A 21,301-nucleotide genomic window follows, 5' to 3' on the forward strand; every position below is an offset into this window, starting at 1 on the left:
TGACCCTTGTTGCGCCACAAATTCCCCGTCTACCCCCACAGCAAATGGAGGCATTCAAGAAGCCCATGGTGTAGCTCTTTAAGATCCTTCTGGCTCCCTCTGCTGCATGTTTAGCCCCACAAGCCATAGGGGTTCCATATGAATTTCCTCCAGTGGGCCCTCCCTTGGTGCGTACAGACCTCCTGGGACCTGTTGTTGGGTCTCTGATGGCTGTTTAGACTTCCAGCTTGGCCCCTGGGTTGGCACTAACCCATCTGGGTCAGCACCAATATAGACTCCACTGACAGCAATGCTGGTCACCTACCCCGAGCTTTTGGCCTGCTTCAGTCCTATGTCACGAAAAATCACAATCAGTCAGTATGCATCCAGATTGAAATCCTCCCCATCTGCCCCGACACCACTATTATCAATGCTGGAGGCCTTATTCTGTTTCAAATTCGATGTAGTTCAGGTTGTGAAAAGTCGTCCCCCCCCCCCCCCCCCCCCCCCCCCTAAAATGATGATTATGATGGTGATGATTGATGATGACTACAACCTACTCTCACATCATTACACCTGATTTACAAAATGCCAGTGGGCTAGATATATATCCAAAGTCTGAGCTGCACTTGCCAATGGGGCCAGCTGAAGAAAGTGACTCTTTCATAGTAGTTGTGTTAAGGGCACCAGAAGTGTTAGATTTACAGTTAACTACTGTTGAACCTGAAACAAATTTATTAAGTGATCCTAAGCCAGGTCCTATGTCTGCAAGTCCACGATTGTCGTTCTATGAGGCTTTCATAGACCTTCTCATGATCTCCTGATCTATGCAGTGCTCTAGCCCTCATTCTAGGTGACTTGGGACCGACCTAGGCTGGTGGTAGAGGAGTCAACTAAAGTCGCTTCTAATGCCTTTCTGACCATCCCTCCACATATTAATGCCTTCGGAAAGAGAATAATTTCTTCAGCTAGATTAACCTTGCAATCCTTTGGTGCCGTGTGCCTTCTGTGCAGGTACACCCATTGTTTATGGGACACAGTCAGGGAGATTTTGTCTGCTGTCGTAGAAGACCTCAGACCCTTGCTGGCTAAACAGTACGTGATGGCCAGGACACACTACAAAGTATTTTTTTGATTGCTGGGTTTGGACACCACAGACTGTTTTGGCAGAGCTATTGGCACTACTGTGATTCTTAGAAGGCGCTCCAAGATGAGATCAACTGGGTTTTCAGAAGATGCCAAGCATTTTTGATGGTCAAGCTGTTTGATGGCTCCAGATCGTTAAGTGAGAAGACTGGTTGGGCACGCAAATGATTGAAGGACAGTCGAGCCACAGCACAATCCTTGGGACTCTTGTCTCTTGCCAACCATTTCCACCAACAGCAAAGAAAATATAGGGTTATTTCACGGGGCTAGCTTACAGGCATCACCAGTCCTTCCCACCTGTGCAGCAATGGTAGACCTAGTCCTTTTGGGGCAGAGGTCGGGCTGCTTGCACTTTGGGGACAGCTTGCCTTGTTTGTTAGCAAGTTATTTCAGAAGTTTTTCTCTGATCTAAGGTATTGGAACATTGACTGTCAAATCCGAAGATTCTATTGTTTTCTGTTTCAGCAGACTAAGCCCACTCAGGGCAAGCTCAGCAGCTCATAGTGGGTAGCTGCGCAGCGGCTGACAAGCTGCTTTAATTTGCCCATACTCAGCCAGTAGCTGGCAAGGTAAATTTCTTCCGCCACTGGAGATACTTCTCATTAAACAGATCGGTTTTGCAAATCATTCAAAGGAGATATGCCCTACCTTTCATTTCCTTCATGCCCCTTTTAGCCTCTGCATTGGTGACTCTCGGAGGACCATTCATTGATCTTCCTGCAAGAAGTCAATCTTCTACTGGCCAAGGGTACCATTGAGCAGATGCCAGATTCTGATGGAGGAGAGGGGTGGGTGCTATTTGTGCTATACCTCGTTCCAAGGATGGGTAGTGGCAAAGTCCTTTACTGACCCTCTGACCCACTGAATGACTTCTTGAGGGAAGACAAATTCATAATGCTCATCTGGTCTCAGATTTCTTCTGCTCTGGATCCTGTAGACTGAATAATGTCCCTGGACTTGCAGGACACTTATTTTCGTTTACCCTATCAGCAGTCTCACAGGAGTTATCCACGGTTTCCACTGAGACAGAGCCTCAAATTTGCTGTGCTTCCCTTCGGTCTTACCTCAACCCCTCAAATGTTCACAAAAGGGATGGTTGTTCTTGGCAGCCATCTTTAAAGGTTGAGGATACATGTATTCCTGTACCTCGACAGCTAACTGCTCAATGCGAGCTCTGCTCAGTCAGTCTCGGCCACCTCTGGAAGACAACTGTGCTCCTGACATCATTGGGGTTTTTTGTTAACGAGCCAAAGTCCCACCTGAGCCCCATACAAACAATTTTCTTCATTGGGCTGTTCTGAACATAGTGGCGTTCAAGGCCTTTACTCCGTCGTGGGTCTGGGACATTCTGAATATGATCCTGATGTTTGAGCCTCAATCCTGTCTCTTGGTGAGGATAACTTTGAGGTTTCATGGTCTCCTAGCCTTGTGCATTCTCCTTGTCCCGAACGTCAGATACATATGCGGATCCAGCAGTGGAACTCCAAATTTAGTAGGCCCAGCATGAGCTGCCTCTTTAACTCCATCCAGAGCTTGCAGGCGACAGTTCAGGATCATATGGGGTGGCAGACAAACGCCAATTTGATCTGCAGCATGCCTCTCCCTTCTCTACACAGACTTCATGATTGTGACCAAGGCATTCCCTGCTGGGTTGAGGAGGAGGGGATCAGAGGCCTTTGGTCTGGTGATTTATCTGGCCTTAATAGCCTTCCTGTCGATCATCAAGGGGAGCTGGTGCATATCCTCACGTACAACTCGACTGCCATGTGTTACTGCAACAAGCCAAGTGGAAGAGTGGCCCTGCATCTTGAGGCCTGATTTCTCTCGAGGTGGCTTTCAGTTAGCCAACCATCTGGCTTGATCAGTAGTAAATCTTTTAGATAGCCAACCACCTTGCAGGATCTCTGAATGCCAGAGGAAATCAGCTGAGTGGACATCAGCTGGCAGGTCACGAGTGGCATCACCATCATGAGGAGGCAAGGGACATCTTCGATCAATATGGCATGCCCTGTCTATTTCTGTTCGCCTCTTGTCAAACACGCATTGACAGAACTATTGCAATTTGGATTATCTTATAGGAAAGTTACTGGAAGACTCATTCTTACTGCAGTGGCACACTGATCTTCTGTTCATGTTCCAACCTATCTCTCTCTGGCCTTGAGTTCTGAAGAATAATTGGACGAACCAGACCCAAGTCATCTTAATCGCCCTAGACTGGGCCAGGAGGTACCAACAGATGTTGAGCAAGTACATTTACCTGGCTACCTGTCTCAGCAGTAGGGGAGGGTCTGACACCTACGCCTCCGCTACCTACACCTCCAGGAATGGATATTGAGGAAATGCAAATAAATGTGTTCAGTCTGTCAGCTGCAGGTCATTGTTGCAGCCCGGGTCTGGGTGCATAAATGGCCAGTTTGGTGACTGAGGTTCATACCTTTATAAAATCTATGCTGCGTAAAAGAATTATGGTGCCTTGTGGACATCACATGGGTTCTCTTCCAGGGGATCCTCATCAATAGTCATAAGCACTGAATATTCCCGCCCATGTGCGGGGACCCCGGAAATAATAAAATCATATATGTAAAAAACATACATATATACAGCTCTGTATATGTATAAACCTATATTATTTTTTCCCAAGCAAATGCAGCCCCTAAAAAAGAAGGCTAGGCAATGTATAAATACACATCCAATAATACATATAGGTATAATAAAACACCTAAATCTTTTTTTTTTTTTTTTTTTTTTTTTTTTTTTGAGGTAAACACTCATGAGAAAGCAAAAAAGAAAACTGTGGGAAACACAGATCCACAACACATTGCTAGCCTGCAGGCTGCATTGCAATACAATACCATAGAGACTAAAAAGCCCTGTATAGGTAAAAACTGGCACCGTGCCTTTAAGGCAGCCCTGGCTTCCATATCCCATCATGCCTCAGGGGTGACAGTTAGGTCAGTTGTTCTTTCCGGCTCCTTCAGTCAGGACCCTGGAATTCAGCTCTCTTCTTTTTTGACTCTTTAGTCAAGAATTATTACAATTTAAAGATTTTTTGGACTTCTTCTTATAACATCTGAGAGGAAGTTAGTATCCTGTGTTTTTCTGACTGATTTTTTTTTGCTTTTTTGTCAGAAAAATGCCTTCTTTATTTATTCCATGTCCATCTTGTGGAAAAAAGAAGGCTGCTTCAGACACACATGAGGTGTGTATTATCTGTCTGCCGGACTCTCACTCTCCAGCAACATGCCATCTTTGTAAAGACCTTTCCAAAAGGACTTTAAAGGAGAGGGAGAGGATTAGATTGTACGGCTTAGCAGAACGGTCGACGTCGAAGCAGCTGGTCCCTGTTTGCTCCCCATCGGCGTCGGGCTCGGCGTCGAAGACTCCAGCGGCGGGATCGTCGCTGAGAGGTGAGGAGTCAAGGGGAAGTCATGCTGCAAAGAGAAAATCATCGTCGACTTTAGATTCAGCGCCGAAGCGGATGCGTTCGACGTCGACTGCGTCTAAAAGATCGGCGTCGAGGACTCGGCGCCACAGTTCAACGTCGAAAAAGCATCTGTCGACGTCAAGAGAGGATCGATCGACGTCTGCACAGAGATATCGTTCGTCGTCGAAGGAAAGACATCGTTCGACGTCGAGGTCTGCGAGACATCAGTCGACGTCGCAAGAAGAACGTAGGCGATCTACACAGTCAACGTCGAGACCAAGATCGCCGTCAAAATCAAGATCGCCGTCGAGGAAACATCGTTCGTCGGCGAAGAGGCTTTCGACGTCGTCTGAGCATTCGACGTCGAGGCAGGCGCCTCCGTCAAGGCCGACGTCGAGGCAGGGGCCTCCGTCGGAGTCGACGTCGAGGCAGGCGCCTCCGTCAAGGCCGACGTCGAGGCAGGGGCCTCCGTCGGAGTCGACGTCGAGGCAGATGCCTCCGTCAAGACCGACGTCGAGGCAGGGGTCTCTGTCGGAGTCGACGTCGAGGCAGATGCCTCCGTTGAAGTCGACGTCGAGGCAGGTGCCTCCGTCCTCACAGGTCTCCAAAGCTTTGGAGAGGTACATAAAGCCTCCGTCGAAGATAATCTGGACGTCGAGACAAGAAGCTCTGAGCCTCGAGGATTCGAGTCCAAGATCTCCGGTGATAGGCCTATCACCGTCGCGGCAGCCCTCTGCTGAGGGTACGCAGGAGGTGTCACATGTTCGCCTTACGATTCGACCAGTCTCAAGGCGCAAGTCCCCTCATAGACTGATATATACAACTCCTGAGTCACCGCGTCCTATATCTATCTCGCCTTCAGGATCAGAGGGCTCAAGTTCAAGATCCGAATCGCCAGAGCTTGTGCATCAATCTCCAGTACCTGCAAGAGAGGAAAGTTCGCAGGAAGAGGACAATGCGGTACCTCAGAGTCCCGTAAGGGAGATGCCTCAGGACTCTGCTATGCCTGACGCAGTAAGGGCATCACTAACAAGATTAAGGGGCATGGAATTCCCAGCGAGACCGATCAGACCAAGTTCTCGGGGAAGGGAATCTCGAGGTCACTCTAGAACACCAAGAAGGCGATCCAGGTCTTCCTCCCGCAGAAGAGAGTCGACCAGATCAGAGAGAAGGCGACGTAGGACCCCTTCTACCTCCCCTTCTTCTAGATCATCCAGAAGGGATTATTCACCGACACTCTCGGAGACGCCACCCTCTCGGGTATCTCCGGTGGATGATATTTCTACGTTTCAGGAAGTGTTGTGTAGAGGAGCTACAAAATTAAATATCCCTATGCCGGTTCAGGAGACCACTTCATCCATAATCTTTGAAACTCTTCATGAACGCACAGTGTCACGCCCGTTATTGCCGTTAGTCCCTGGTTTGTTGCAACCAGTAATGGATATTTTTCTCATGCCAGCAACCTCCAAAACAGCGCCGGCGAGGATTCTAAAAAAGTACCGTCCAGCTCCGGAGGATCCTCTATTTCTAAAATCAGATCCTCCACCGGACTCTGTCATCACCGCCGCTGCCAGGAAGACACATGCAGTAGCTGGGTCTTCGACGGTGCCGCCAGATAAAGACAGTAAGACGCAAGACTCCTGGGGGAGGAAAGTTTGCGGCTCAGCATCCTCAAGCTTAAAGGTGGCCAGTGCCTCAGCGCTTCTGGGGCGCTATGATAGATCATTATGGGACTCTCTTCAGAGGTTCATTGACAAAGTTCCATCAGAGGACAGACGGTACTTTGAAGAAATTTTGCATGATGGAAGTCTGGTTTCTAACCAGGTCATAAGTGCAGCGGCGGACGGGGCAACACTGGCAGCGCATGAATATGCACACGGAATCACAGCCAGAAGATCATCTTGGCTTAGATTGACGGCCTTGAAACCGGAAGCGCAGGCAAGAATTCTAAATCTGCCTTTCTCCGGTAGTTCTCTTTTTGGGTCCCATGCAGACGAAGAAATGGCCCGTATGAAGGCAGAGCTGGAGACCATGAAAGCCGTCGGGCTTGAAAAGAGAAAAGAGTTTCGACGCCGCAAGGGAAATGACAGGCGCAATTACCAACAGAGGGTTCAAACCCCTCATTGGCAAAAGAACCAGGACCAGCAAGGCCAAAAGAAACAGCAATACCAGTCCCGCAAACCATCCAGGGGACGGGGTAACAACAGGCAGACTAATGCTGGAAACAAAGCTCCGGGGAAGCAATGAGAAGCCGCTTCCTCCGATGCTGTCCACCGCTCCGGTGGGAGGAAGTGTTGCACATCATCTTCCAGAGTGGCAATCCATCACAAAGGACAAGTGGGTCCTGAAAATACTGCGTCATGGGTACTCGCTTCGTTTCAGAAGTCACCCCCCATCAATTCCTCCTGTCAATTCATCCCAGCATCTGAAGCAGCTCAGAGAAGAGGTAGCGACGCTTCTACTCAAATCTGCAATAGAAAAGGTACCCAAAAACCAAAGAGGAAAGGGAGTTTACTCCAGATACTTTCTCATTCAAAAGAGGAGTGTGAAGGCAGAGTTCAGACCCATTTTAGACCTACGGATACTGAACAAACACATAAGAAAGGAAAAATTTCGCATGCTGGCGCTCCACCAAATATATCCTCTTCTCCGGATGGGCGATTGGATGTGTTCGCTGGACCTTCAGGACGCATATTTCCATATTCCCATCCTGCTGAATCATCGAAAATTTCTCAGGTTTGTGGTAGGCAACTCTCACTATCAGTTCAAAGTCCTCCCATTTGGCCTGAAGTCAGCTCCTCGAGTATTCACAAAATGCGTGGCAGTAGTAGCGGCTGCTCTGAGGTGCGCAGGAGTCTTCGTCTATCCCTACCTAGACGACTGGCTAATAAAGGGCTCATCGCCTCAGAATGTGCGGTCACAGCTGTCGCTATGCCTGAACTTGTGTCGCAAGTTGGGTCTCAGAGTGAATGCCAGAAAGTCCAATTTTTCACCAACGCAGAGGATCCACTACCTGGGTGCAACTATAGACTCCGTAGTAGGAAAAGTGTTTCCTTCGGAGGAAAGACAGTCATCCATTATTCTAAAAGGCAGGCAGATTATAACCAACAATCTGTCGTCGGCAAGGCAAATCTCATCTCTGCTAGGGGCCATGGCATCCTGCATTTTCCTAGTGCCCAATGCCAGGCTAAGGATGCGTCCTCTCCAGCAAGATCTCGAGGACAAATGGGATCAAAGGAACTCCCTGTGGGAAGAAAAAGTGTGCCTCTCCTCTGCAGCCAAGCAGTCAGTCAAGTGGTGGCTGAAGCCAATGAATCTACAAGTGGGGATCCCCTTCCATCAAGAGCCCCCAACTCAGACCTTAATCACCGACGCATCCCTTCAGGGATGGGGTGCGCATTTTGGGTCTCTGCAAACTCAGGGACAGTGGTCCAGCAGCGAGCAGTTGTACCACATCAACATGCTGGAGCTCAGGGCAGTCCACCTAGCCCTCAAAGCGTTCCTGCCTGCGATCACGACGAGTACTATTCTAGTGCAGACGGACAATACCACCACAATGTACTACCTGAACAAGCAGGGGGGTACTCGATCCAGGACGCTCTCGCTGGAAGCTCAGTCCCTGTGGCACTGGATCCTAGCAAGGAACATCTCATTGAAAGCGGTGCACCTACCAGGAGAACTCAACGTGCAAGCGGACTTACTCAGTCGGCATTTTCAAGAACCAGAGGACTGGGTAATAAACGACGAGGTGTTAGAAGACATCTTCGTGGAATGGGGGCGTCCGCAAGTGGACCTCTTCGCGGACGAGCAAAACACAAAATGCCGAGGCTTCGCCTCAAGATACCATCGACCAGGATCCCTAGGGAATGCCCTTTTGATCAATTGGTCAATTACATTTGTGTACGCTTTTCCGCCTCTCCCACTAATCCCCAAGGTGGTGACCAAGCTGCAGAATTCATCAGCCAAGATGATACTCATAGCACCGGACTGGCCGAGGCAGTGGTGGTACACGGATCTCCTACACATGTCGATCCGCCCCCACAAGCGGCTGCCGTGCAGGCCGGACTTGTTGTCCAAGATGCGGGGGAAGATTTACCATCCCAGCCTTCCCTCGCTGAGCTGAACAGCATGGCTCCTGAAGTCCTCCAGTATGGCCATCTGAACCTCCCTCAAGAGTGTATGTCCATACTGAAGGAAGCCAGGAGGCCTTCGACGAGACACTCCTACTTCTGTAAGTGGAAAAGGTTTTATATATGGTGTGCTCAGCATCATTATGATCCAACTAAATGCCAGGAGGATGTAATTTTGCCCTATCTTCTACATTTAGCGAGGGCAGGGTTGAAATTTTCATCCATAAAGGTTCACCTAGCAGCCATAACAGCATACAGGCGTTCGCCTTCACAGCAGTCATTTTTTAAGGTGCAGGTGGTGAAGGATTTCTTGCAAGGTCTCAAAGTCTATCCCCCTGTGAGACCTCCCTCTCCTTCCTGGGAGCTAAACTTGGTTCTGTCAAGGCTCATGGGTTCTCCCTTTGAGCCTATTCATAAGGCTACCCTACAGCACCTCACATGGAAGACAGCCTTTTTAATAGCCATCACTTCAGCACGGAGGGTCAGTGAGATACAGGCCCTCTGTTCTAAAGAACCCTACACTACGTTTCATCTCAATAGGGTAGTGATGAGGACTCATCCCTCGTTCCTTCCTAAGGTGGTATCGGAGTTTCATGTAAACCAAACCATCTCCTTACCAACCTTTTTTCCCAACCCCTCCTCTCCGGCGGAGAGGACGTTGCATTCTCTAGATGTTAAAAGGGTCCTAAAATTCTATCTAGATAGGACTAAGAATGTCAGGAAATCTGATCAACTGTTTGTGAACTATGGGGTTGTCCGTATGCGCTTTGCTGCATCCAAACGTTCCATTGCTAGGTGGATTGTTTCATGTATTACATTGGCCTACCAACTGGCTCAGAAACCATTGGGGGCGCGCCCTAGAGCGCACTCTACAAGAGGAAAAGCGGCTACCGCTGCTTTTCTCAATAATGTCCCACTCTCCGAGATCTGCAAGGCAGCCACTTGGAGATCTGTCCACACCTTTACCAGACACTATTGTCTGGACTCGGACACCAGAGCAGACACTCAAGTAGGACAAGCCTCCTTGAGGAATCTGTTCCATTCATAATCATTTTCATGATTCTTTTTCTCCATGGGTGGTACAATCTTTTTTTCATTTGCCTGCAGGTGGAAGGTGAGCTTGCTACTCTATTCAGTGCTTATGACTATTGATGAGGATCCCCTGGAAGAGAAGGGTAAGTTACTTACCTGTAATCCTAGTTCTCTTCCAGGGGTATCCTCATCAAAGTCATAAGCAACCCACCCACCTCCCCAGGCAAATGAGAAGAAGTGTATTATTCGTTATGGAAAGGATATATCTTTGTGTTAGGACTACGGTCCCGCAAAGAACAACTGACCTAACTGTCACCCCTGAGGCATGATGGGATATGGAAGCCAGGGCTGCCTTAAAGGCACGGTGCCAGTTTTTACCTATACAGGGCTTTTTAGTCTCTATGGTATTGTATTGCAATGCAGCCTAGCAATGTGTTGTGGATCTGTGTTTCCCACAGTTTTCTTTTTTGCTTTCTCATGAGTGTTTACCTCATTAAAAAAAAAAAAAAAAAGATTTAGGTGTTTTATTATACCTATATGTATTATTGGATGTGTATTTATACATTGCCTAGCCTTCTTTTTTAGGGGCTGCATTTGCTTGGGAAAAAATAATATAGGTTTATACATATACAGAGCTGTATATATGTATGTTTTTTACATATATGATTTTATTATTTCCGGGGTCTCCGCACATGGGCGGGAATATTCAGTGCTTATGACTTTAAGATGAGGATACCCCTGGAAGAGAACTAGGATTACAGGTAAGTAACTTACCCTTTGGAAGAAACAGCGACATGAATAGCTGCAGTAGTGATTAAAGGAAATAACCTTTTCGAGGCATGTGTGCTGTAGATACACAGGCTTCGCATACTCCTGCCATCTAGTGTTTGGTCCGGATGTTTGCAAGTTGTTTTTCTTCGAATAAGTCTTTTCCACTCACAAGGTAAGGTGACTCCTCCTTTCAGTGATATTGCGCATGGGCATCGACTCAATTGTTAGATTGTTTGCTTTCTGCCTTCGGGTTCTGACGTGCTTTGCGGCACTCCGGTTCCAAACCATCCTTTGGGTTCCCCTCGGTGCGCAATCCACTTTAACCTCAACGATATTGTTATCGAACGCGTTTTCACTATTCTCCATATATCAAATCGATCGTCAAACTCCATCTTCTGTCAAAGACCTCGTGGGCGGCCTTCGGGCCTGGCTGCATTGGCTGACTTCTACTCCGTTCCTCACTAGCCAGCCTTCTGCCAATAGAACGGACTCCATTTCAATTTTCTCCTATGGGTGCCACTCAAAGTACCCTCGCACCGACCTGCATAAAGTCTGCAACTTGTGCCTCTCACCGTAGCACAAAGAAGATTATTGTGAGGCTTGTCTGTTGTTCCGATCGAAAAAGACTCTGCAGGATAGTCGGGCTCGACAAAGAGACATGCAGCGACAAAACATACAACATACTCCAGATATCTTCGGAAAAGAATCCGAACACGAAGAAGTCGAAGCGTCCGCAGCGGAAGAGGAGGGAGCGTTTTCTATCCCAGAATCTGATTCTGAGCTGGAAATTGAGTTTAAGTCCAAAGACATTCCACCGGGACAGGGTACCGTGACTACTAAACCCCCTTTACCTCCCAAACTCTCTTTGACCAAACAAAAGGCTTTGGTACCACCTCTGCCTTTGGGCTATGGTCGGCACCGAGACCATGTTTCCAATGCCCCGCCCTCAGGCCTGGCACCGAAACAACCAGTCAAGCCTTTCAGCTCGGCACTCAGTCAAGAAAAGCTGTCTTCAGCACCGAAACCTTCGGCGCAAAACTCGAAAGATGTCCTTCGAAAGTCTCCATAACCCATCCTAGAACTTATGAAGGAAAAGCTAGACCCTAAGCAGAAGAAAATTTACATCAGTCCAGATACTGGACATATTTGGGCAAAAACACCTTCCAAAAGGAAAGTTAGCTCAGAGGACACTAGCTATAAAATTCCTCAAGAAAAAGGACATGGCTACAAGCCCTATTTACCCTAATCCTCAATCCCCTCCACCATCTTCACCATTGCCAGGTCAGATCCTTTACACATATTACCCCAGGGGTCTCTACATACACAGACTGATATAGGGGAAGGGGGGGATGACGACGATTATGACTGACGACGATGATGACAATAGTCAATTGCCAGACTATGATATTGATCCACCCATGGATAATGAGCTGGATTTATATCCTGCGAAGCCATCACCTCCAGATGATAATGTAGCTTGAGGTTGACAAAAAATACAAACCTCCACCATCTGATCCCATTTTTTAAGGTATAGTTGCCTTTAGACTCGCTAGTAGTCTCTAATGCTCGTGACATGCCTGACTTAAAATATCAGGTTTTAAACCAGACGTTCAGCAGTCTATTCTGAATACCCCTTTTAATCATCACGGTTTTTGGGCCTCAAGTAGATGTGACCCTAGAAAAAATGAACAAAGACACAGACATGGCGAAGTCTATGGGAGCGCTTCAGTCCCCATCAAACAGAGGCTCCTTTTGCCGCTCATTTTATAGAGGAGGGTTCAAAAGTACTTCCTCAGACCTAATGCTTCCTCTTGTAAATCAAACACACAAGAGTTTTCTATATAGGAGGATACAGAGGAAACTATTCAAAAGGTAGGGGTAAAAGCATGCCAACGTGTAACTCCCCTTCCCCAAATAAACAGTGACTTGCCTACATTTCCCCCCATCATTTAACACCTGTCAGGGGAAGAATTCTCCAATTTCTCCCCATTTGGAAATTGATAACATCAGACAAATGGGTGCTGCCTGGTTATTGCCTGGAGCTTACCAGGAGTCCTCCCAATATTCCACCTTGCACTCACGAACCCTCGTCGGAGCACCTGCAGCTTCTCAAATAAGAGGTACAAGCTCTTTTAACAAAGGGAGCCATAGAACCAGTTCCATTACAGTACCAAGATTCAGGGGTTTACTCTCTGTACTTTCTAATCCCAAAAAAAGACGGCTCCTTGAGACCAATTTTAGACCTAAGAATGTTAAACCTGTACATACTGTCAGAACATTTCCATTTGGTTATGCTTCAACAAGTGCTTCCACTTCTACAGCAAGGCAATTTTTTTGTCCTTAGACTTAAGATGCTTACTTTCATATTCCGGTTCACACAGAACATCACAAATATCTCAGATTTGTGATAGCAGGAAAATACTATCAGTTCAAAGTACTCCCATTCAGAGGAACTACTGCTCCCAGAGTTTTTACAAATGTCTAGCAGTAGTGGCAGCTCGTATCAGAAGACAACAGATTCATGTCTTCCCATACCTAGATGATTGGCTTGTCAAAGCCAGCATACACCAAAAGTGTTTATAACACACTCGGACTACATAAGACCTACTCCACCAATATTAGGTTGTAAGGTCAATACGTAAAAGTCCCCTCTTCAGCCTTCCCAAATGCAGTCCTATCTGGGAGCGACTCTAAACACTCACACCGCTCTAGCCTCTCCCAAATGCATCCAAAATTCGAAATATTCAAACTTTGTTACTACAGTTTCAGTCCAACCAATACTTCGCAGTCAGGACTTTCATGCATCTGCTAGGAATGATGGCATCATGCATTGCAATAGTGCCTCATGCAAGATTACACATGTGTCCCCTACAAGAATGCTTAGCACATCAGTGGAATCAGTCACAGGGTCAGTTAACAGATCTAGTGTTGGTAGACAGCTGCACCCATCGCTCTCTGGAGAAGTGGAACACTCAAAACTTATCAAAAGGATGACCCTTCTTTCCACTCTATGATCCAGCTTACAAATTGGACCGTCAAAATATGGAGGCAGGGGGTTTTCAGAGCACTTTGTGGGGAAAGAATTACAGAAGCCTGCCCCTTTCCGACAGCAACCATGCTGAAACTGTGGTATTCCGCAATGGCGAAATTGGGGTGGTGTGGCAGAATCACTCGAGCGGCCCCACTCTGGGAAGCAGCCCAACTGGGCCTACTGGCCAAATACCAAGGTTTCAAGAAATGGGACCTAACGGGTATCTCTCAGGTTAGGAATCTCTGGGCAGAGGGAGCAGTGAAAGCTTTTGAGGACCTTAGCAGGGAATATCAACTGGCTCCTTCAGAGTCTTACAGATACCATCAAATCGGACTTGCCTCGGGGGCAGCGTTACCGATAGGGACGGTCCCAGAGGTGGCACCATTGAACGACAGGTTGCTAGATGGCTTTATGCACAGGCAGGCTGTCTCTCTGACCTAACGGAAAATCATGAACAACTTACAAGACCCATGGTTGCACCTCAGGGATAAAGGGGGGTAGATCTGAGGCAGCTAGATGATGAGGCGGCACTGGCATCCCCTAGAAAGGTGGCTATACATGCTCGATTTAAGTTAGTGCAATTGAAAGTCCTGCGTCTAATTTATTGCTCAAGCACGACTGAGGACTAAGTCACCGAACTATCCGAGAGGGTGTGGGCTAGAGGGTACCCTTTTCCACCTAAAATGGGAATGCCCAGGTCTCCAACCTTACTGGAAAGCGGTAGCAACAACTATGAGTCAGACATGTGAGAAAGATATGGAGACTTCGCCAAAGTAGTGCTTATTAAATATATGGGAATCAACAAACTCTACAGCTGACAAAATATAGGTTGCCCTTGGATTTATTTTAGCCAAATGTAATAGAACAAAAAAAGTGGAAAGCACCCTTAGCACTGACATTCCAAGACTGGGAATATGACATGAATTGTTGTATGCAAGCAGATAAGGTGGTTTATGAAGGGAGGGGATGTACGCATAAATGGTCGAGAACATGGGGACGTTGGAATGAAAAAAGGGGAATGCTGTGCACACTGATGGGAAGGGATGAATAGGAAGCTGTTTGAGCAGAGAAGCAGAAAGCGCGGCTGAGAAGATAGCAAACAGGAGAGAATGCCTATGACATTTAATAATGTTTCTAAAGAGGCTATGTCATTATTTTATTGTACTACTGAAAATGTAGACGGCTGGTGTCATTGCTGTATTTTGTTTTTCTTTACTGCAATAAAGCGAATTGTAAAAAAAAAAAAAGGGGGCAGCCCTTCATCGCCCCTGTTCCACAAATCATGCGAACAGCAGACTCGTCTCTCACAGGTTGGAGTGCCCATCTACAGAACTTGACAATTCAGGGTCAGTGGGACAACAAGCACAAAAGTCTCCACATCAACTATCTAGAACTTCTTGCTGTGTTTCTAGCATTGAAGGCTTTTCAGTCTCAACCTCATAGGGAAATATGTCTTCGTCCGCACGGACAATATCACAGCCTTGTATATGTACGAAAGGAGGGGGGGGGGGACGACACTTTCCGCAACAATTCCGCCTCTCTCAGACCATTTGGCATTGGGCACTCCATCACAGAATCCATCTTCTGGCAGAGCACCTCCCAGGAGTGAACAATCAAATTGCCGACCTCCTCCGCAGCATGCAGAAACAAATACACGAGTGGGAACTTCATCCCCATATTCTCCTTCCATACTTTCAAGAATGGGGATTCCCACAAATTGATCTGTTCGACACAGTGGTTAACTCGAAATGCCCAAACTTCGCCTCCGGGTTCCCACACCCTCTAGCAATGCCCTACAGATGAATTGGTCAGGGATATTTGCCTATGCTTTTCTGCCTCTCCTTCCGTTTCTGGTTCGGACGCTCAGGCAGACATCGCTCACACTGATTTTGGTGGCTCCCACATGGGCCCTTCAACCGTGGTTCACCACATTCTTGGCACTATCAGTGGTTCCACATCAAAAGCTGCATCTCAGTTCCAACCTTTTCACTCAGAACCATGGAGAAATTGGACACCCAAACCCCAAGGAGCTCAAGCTAGCGATTTGGCTAGTGAAGTCATAGAGATTGGATACTTAAATTTGCCGCCAGATTGTGTGACTATTCTTATAGAGGCAAAATGAAAAAGATTTGTTGTATATTGCAACAACCCCAATATTGATCCGCTAGATGCCTCTATTCAAAATATTATTTGTTACCTTTTTGCATCTACAGCGAGCTGGTCCAGCCTTTACATCCATGTGATTGCACTTTGCAGCAGTAGCCGCATATTTGCAAAACGGACAGCATTTATCTTTGTTCAAGGGTCCAGTAATTAAATCCCTTATTGAGGGCCTGAAAAGAGTAATGCCACCCAGAGTACCTCCTGCATCTGTTTGGAATTTGATCCTTGTGCTTACAAGACTCATGGGTCCACCTTTTGAGCCATTACACAATTGTCTGTTACAGTTTCTATCATGGAAGGTTGACTTCTTCATTCCCATCATCACTTCATTAAGGAGATTTGGTGAGTTACAGGCATTAACCTTAGAAGAACCCTTCTTTCAGCTTCATAAAGACTGAGTAGTTCTTCGCACCAACCCAAAATTCCTTCCAAAAGGGGTTTCTGCTTTTCATACTAAGCAATCCGTTGTTACCTGTGTTTTTTCCTCAGCCTGATTCAGTAGCAGAAAGGGCTCTTCACACACTTGATGTCAGAAGTGCGTCATTATACTATATTGAAAGAACAAAGAATTTTCGTAACACAAAGCAACTGTTTCTTGCATTTGCTACACCTCATAAAAGCAATCCTATCCCTAAATCTGGTATTTCAAGATGGATTGTTAAATGCATTCAAACTTGCTATGGTAAAGCTAAAAGAACTTTATCTATACCTTCTAGTGCGCATTCCACTTGTAAAATAGGAGCATCTATAGCCTTTCTCGATAAAATTCCCATAGCTGACATTTGTAAGGCAGCAACATGGTCCACACCACACACATTTACTAAACACTATTGTGTGGATGTGTTAGCACGTCAACAAGCCAACGTGGGGAAAGCAGTGCTAAAGACACTTTTTCAAATAGTTGCAACACCTACCGGTTAGCTACTGCTTTGGGAGAATACTGCTCTATAGTCTATACAAAGCATTTGTATCTACAGCACACATGCCTCAAACAGATTATCTTACTTACTGTGTAAGCATCTGTTCTTGGCATGTTGAGCTGTTTATTCACATGTGCCCTCCCACCTCCCCTGGCACCTGTAGGCGTTGTAGTTCTCATAATTTACGTTACATACGCATGGACAGCTCTATTTTCACTTACTTACTCCATTTTCACCCTATCTAACAATGGAGTCGATGTCCATGCACAATATCACCGAAAGGAGGAGTCACCTTACCCCGTGACTGGAAAAGACTTCTTCGAAAATAAACAGCTTGCACACATCTGGACCAAACACTAGATGGCAGGAGTATGCAAAGCATGTGAAGCTACAGCTCCACATGCCCAGAACAGATACTTCCATGGTAAGTAACATAATCCTTATTTAACCATTGATTATGTTTTTTTTTTTAATGTGGCCGCTTTCTGCTTCCAGTTCATTTTAATGTGTCTCCAAAGCCCCCAGGTATACATACATAATTTATAGAAATAAATGAATGAAACCTGGAAATCAGTCTCAAAATGTCATGCCTGCTTCTTATTCGTTTCCTTAACAATGATTGTTTGTTCTATTGTAGTCTGAATTCAATGACAAAGATACCTTTTACATCTTCAACCATGTTGAAATCAATATATATTACCATGTGGTGGAAAATGAAGCCCTTGGAGCTAGATTGGTTGCTGCTAAGCTAGACCCAAAAAGGTGAGTACTCAAACTGTAGAACTATCTTCTGTCATTTGTTTTTTGCTGCGCTGTTCCACACCATGACAAATTCAACAGTGGCAATTGTAGCTTTTTTTCTAAAACACTTTATACCGTAGTTTTTTTGCATGTTTTGCTTCTTGATATTTAAATGTACTCATGTAATTGGGACCTTCTACCGTGTACTTATAAGCACTTCAACTATATTACATATGGTGCCCCTGTTGCTGTCAGACGGACATACGATCCTGCTTCCACGCTCTCGTTGAGTGATTGAGTTGGCGTATGTACTTTTGGCTAATAGCCCAGGACGGGTGCGTCGAACTTTCTAACCTCTGTGGGTTTCACCCGTGAATCTACTGAACTACAGGACAACTGGTTCAGTATAATACACCGTTGTTTTTGTTATTTTTCACACCTATGGAGTAGCTAATTGTTGATCCTGATGATGGGCACCATACTCTGATAGGTCCAAAGGCCGAAACACGTTGATCGTACTCTAATAAAGTTGTCTCGAATGTCGGCAGCTGCATTACCAGCTATTTGTTTTTAATCCTTTCACTAGGTAGCTGAATAAAGCTTGCCATACAGCTAACCTTGTAGCCAGTTTTAACCACTTTCACTCTAGCACTGCACCTCACTTTCAGCACACCCCGCTCACATAGGGTTTTAGAATGACCCTCCTTTAAAATATAAAACATCCCTGTGCTCCTCCCTCGCAGCGAGGGGTTTGTAGCCCGCGTCTTGACTAGGTTCTTGATGGTGGGAGGTTACCCCTATGATGAAGCATGACACCTCTGGTATGTGAGGAGAACCGTCCTTAAAAGGGATCCCCCTCCAGAACATGGTTGACAAAGTCCACTTGCCCCTCAGACTCTACCCCTGGACCCGTGGGTTCTTTTTGTGATAGAAATTACGCGTGGGGAGTTCACCCACACAGGTTCTTAAATCTCATCCTAGCCCTCCTTGTGTGTATTCTGGCACAATGGGCATGACATTTTTTGTTTTTGCGCATGGTGCATTGTAGTATTAGATGAGGGGGCGCAGAAGCATCTGCTGCCCCTTCTGTAATACTACAAAGTCTAGCACAATTTTAAGGGTATGTGTCCCCATGCTAATAAAATAAACACTTTCCCTCTGTGCCCCAATATGGATGTGGGTGCATAGGTAATGAGACCATGAGGAGGCGCAGTGACTGTGCGCCACAAGGAGGCCCCCCCCCCCCCATGGTGCCCTCTGATAGAGGTAAAAGGGAGTCCGTGGATTCCCCCACTCTTCCAGAGACCCACTGCAGGAGGGGTAGTCCTTCACTGCACTCGTCTGCAGGTGCATCTCTTTACCTCCTTTTGATGTGCAGGCCAGTTGCTTCCTACTCTCTGGAAGACTGTGTCTGCTTCAAACAGCCGCTCAACCTTTCACTAACTTTACAAGTTTGTCTGCCCTAGGGGCAGCACATTGTATATAGTAAGGTGCACTGTCCCGGTTTGCCTCTCGTTAAAGATGCAGCACAAGTCGAGGCAATGCATCCTACGTACACGAGGACACTTGATTTGTTTTTAGGACAACCAAGTAGAGGGTGGGGTGCATTCCTTTTTAAACTAAACTGTTTAGTTTCGTAGGCTTTTGAAAATGACATGTCCTTAAAATGTGCTAAGGTTTTTACAGTGTCCATCTGCTTTCCCCTGTTCGAGTTCTGGACTTTACTGACCTTAAAAGAAATCAACAAGCATCTTCTATTACTGAAACTTGGTCTTTATAGATTAGATGTTAAGACAAACCTATCCCGTCAATTGGAATGTGTCGTGCCAGTTTAGCTGATCTAAACAAGTCTACCGGCCTGTTGGGTCTTCCTTGAGCTGTCAGTTCCAAAAGGAAATTTAGGATATGAACAGTTTCGTTCCCCACAGGATCCAAACCTGTTCCAGGCACCGTCTCCTTCATGCTGTTCTGCACTGTCTGACCGTGTTGCCTGCCCAGGCATTTCTGATAAGGGATTCAGCCTGTCGAGAAAGGCCTGGGAGAGACCATCTCCTGTAGTCCTCCACACTATGAGTGTCAGGAAACCCTCTTCCACAAGATGTTGAGATAAACAAAATAGTTGGATGTTTGGAAGAAGGGGGAGAGAGGAATTAGAAAATATCAAGAAAATTCCATCAGAACTGGGAACCACACTTAAGAACTCTAAATCAGAATAATGAAAATCATGGTTGCTTTGTCTCCTTACTTGGTCTGCCACCCTGCTGATCATTGTGAATGGAGGGAAAGCATAATGTGTCTCCCAGCTCCACTCCTGAGGGAAGGAATCTGCCCCCCTACCTCAGAGTCTGGTCTCCAGCTGAAGTTCCACATCTGGATCCCCAGCCCAGGTTCTGATCTCCTACTCTATGGGGAGGTCTGTGGTCGATACAACTATCAGTCTCCTGTTCCTTGCCTCATGTGTTGAAGCCCCCAGAGGATAGTGTTGGCTTCTTGAGATGGGTCTATAAGTTGTGAATAGGTCAGTCCTCGTCTCAGGTGGTGGCTTTGAGTCTCTGTACAGCCCGATGGTGCAACAGACGTTGGAAATCATCTGTATTGATGTGGAAAAGGGCCCCACTAGGCGGGCTAGATGTCGCAGAGAGATCTTGGGTTTGCCAAGTGTCTACCTCAGCTCCTTCATGATGTTGTTCATCTTGTTCTGCTGTTTCAGAACCTCATGGACCAGATCGATCATGAAGCCAAACAAGGTTAGTTGTGAAGTTGATTGAAGTTGTGACTTCTCCCCATTGACTATTAAATACTCATATCCTGTAGGAGATATATAGTTATCTGCAGATGTGGATTTAACCTCTTTATTGACTGCTTCGGAATCCCAAGACCATTTGTAGTACCCAAGCATTCTGGGAGATTTCCCTCTGCCTGTGTTTTGGATTGTGCCAATCCCGCCACCCCTTCCCCACACAACCCCAAAACCCCTGCACCTGAAATTAGTGTTTACCAAAAGTATAATGGCACATTTTGCCCAGCTTGATAGGACCTTTGTTTGTATAACCGATCCCAATGATTTTGCCTTCTCAGCCATGTCCAATATGTTTTTGAATGGTCCCACGATGTCCAGTAATTTGTTCTAGCAGGAGGACCGCCTATATGTATTTATCCTTTTTTTCGGATCTTTTACAAATATGGCAAGGCAGTTGGTCATTCTGTCCTCTATCCCTGGATTGGCAGCCACTTTACCCACTATTGTTGGTCTGGGGCACTCCGCCCTCAGGCGGTTATGGACCTCTTTGTTTAGAGTGGTTTTATCAGGCGGACCCCACGTACTTGGCCACTTTATGGGCAGGTGTCCTAGGGTGAAATATGTCTTCCAGGTCCAGCGTGTCAGATGGTTCCATATGCTGTCACTAGCCTCCCAGCATTATAGTCCCCATCAGAGTCTCCGTTATGGAAATCCTTCTCATCAAAGATGTCATCTGTGGCTAGATCTGGTAAAGGCACTGCCCCTTGGTCCTTGGGTGGTAGTATTTGGGTCGGAAGACCCCTTTTCCCTATGTTTGCAGCTTTTGACCTATTTAGGAAAGCCTGCTCGAGCCCTTCTGAGCCATCCGCCCCTTCTGGATGCTCCCTTTTTCTCTTGGCCTTTACATTGATACTCCGGACCTCCTGCCTCTGGGATTTTGAGCGTCCCGCATGGGAACCCGGATCTTCTCTCCAGGTGAGGAGTTCAGATTGACAGCTGCCAACAGTCTTTTGCTTCTGGACAGGCTCCAGGGTACTGGTGAAGGGCCTTTGCACTGATGCATTTATGATGCCCATCAGATTGTCTTCCCGAGGAAATACTTCCTCCTCTTCACCAGGAATTAATGACTGACAATCTGCTTTATAGAGTTAATAGTGATTGAATGCTTTTGCAGAACTTAAAGGGGCAGGGCCTGAGGGCCAGGACACTTACACCCTGTTTACT

At 46.6% G+C, this 21,301-nt stretch overlaps 1 protein-coding gene across 1 annotated transcript in view; it reads left to right on the top strand.

Annotated features, from left to right (window-relative positions):
• The window catches only part of TM9SF2 (transmembrane 9 superfamily member 2), a 262,110-nt gene that overhangs the window by 70,023 nt on the left and 170,786 nt on the right, over positions 1-21,301 (top strand). The window contains exon 6 of the mRNA XM_085622258.1: positions 17,234-17,358. Within this exon, the coding sequence (XP_085478384.1) occupies positions 17,234-17,358 (125 nt within the window). The remainder of the gene's footprint in view (positions 1-17,233; positions 17,359-21,301) is intronic.

Source organism: Triturus cristatus, chromosome 8 (assembly GCF_964204655.1).
Source record: "Triturus cristatus chromosome 8, aTriCri1.1, whole genome shotgun sequence".
Lineage (NCBI taxonomy): Eukaryota > Metazoa > Chordata > Amphibia > Caudata > Salamandridae > Triturus > Triturus cristatus.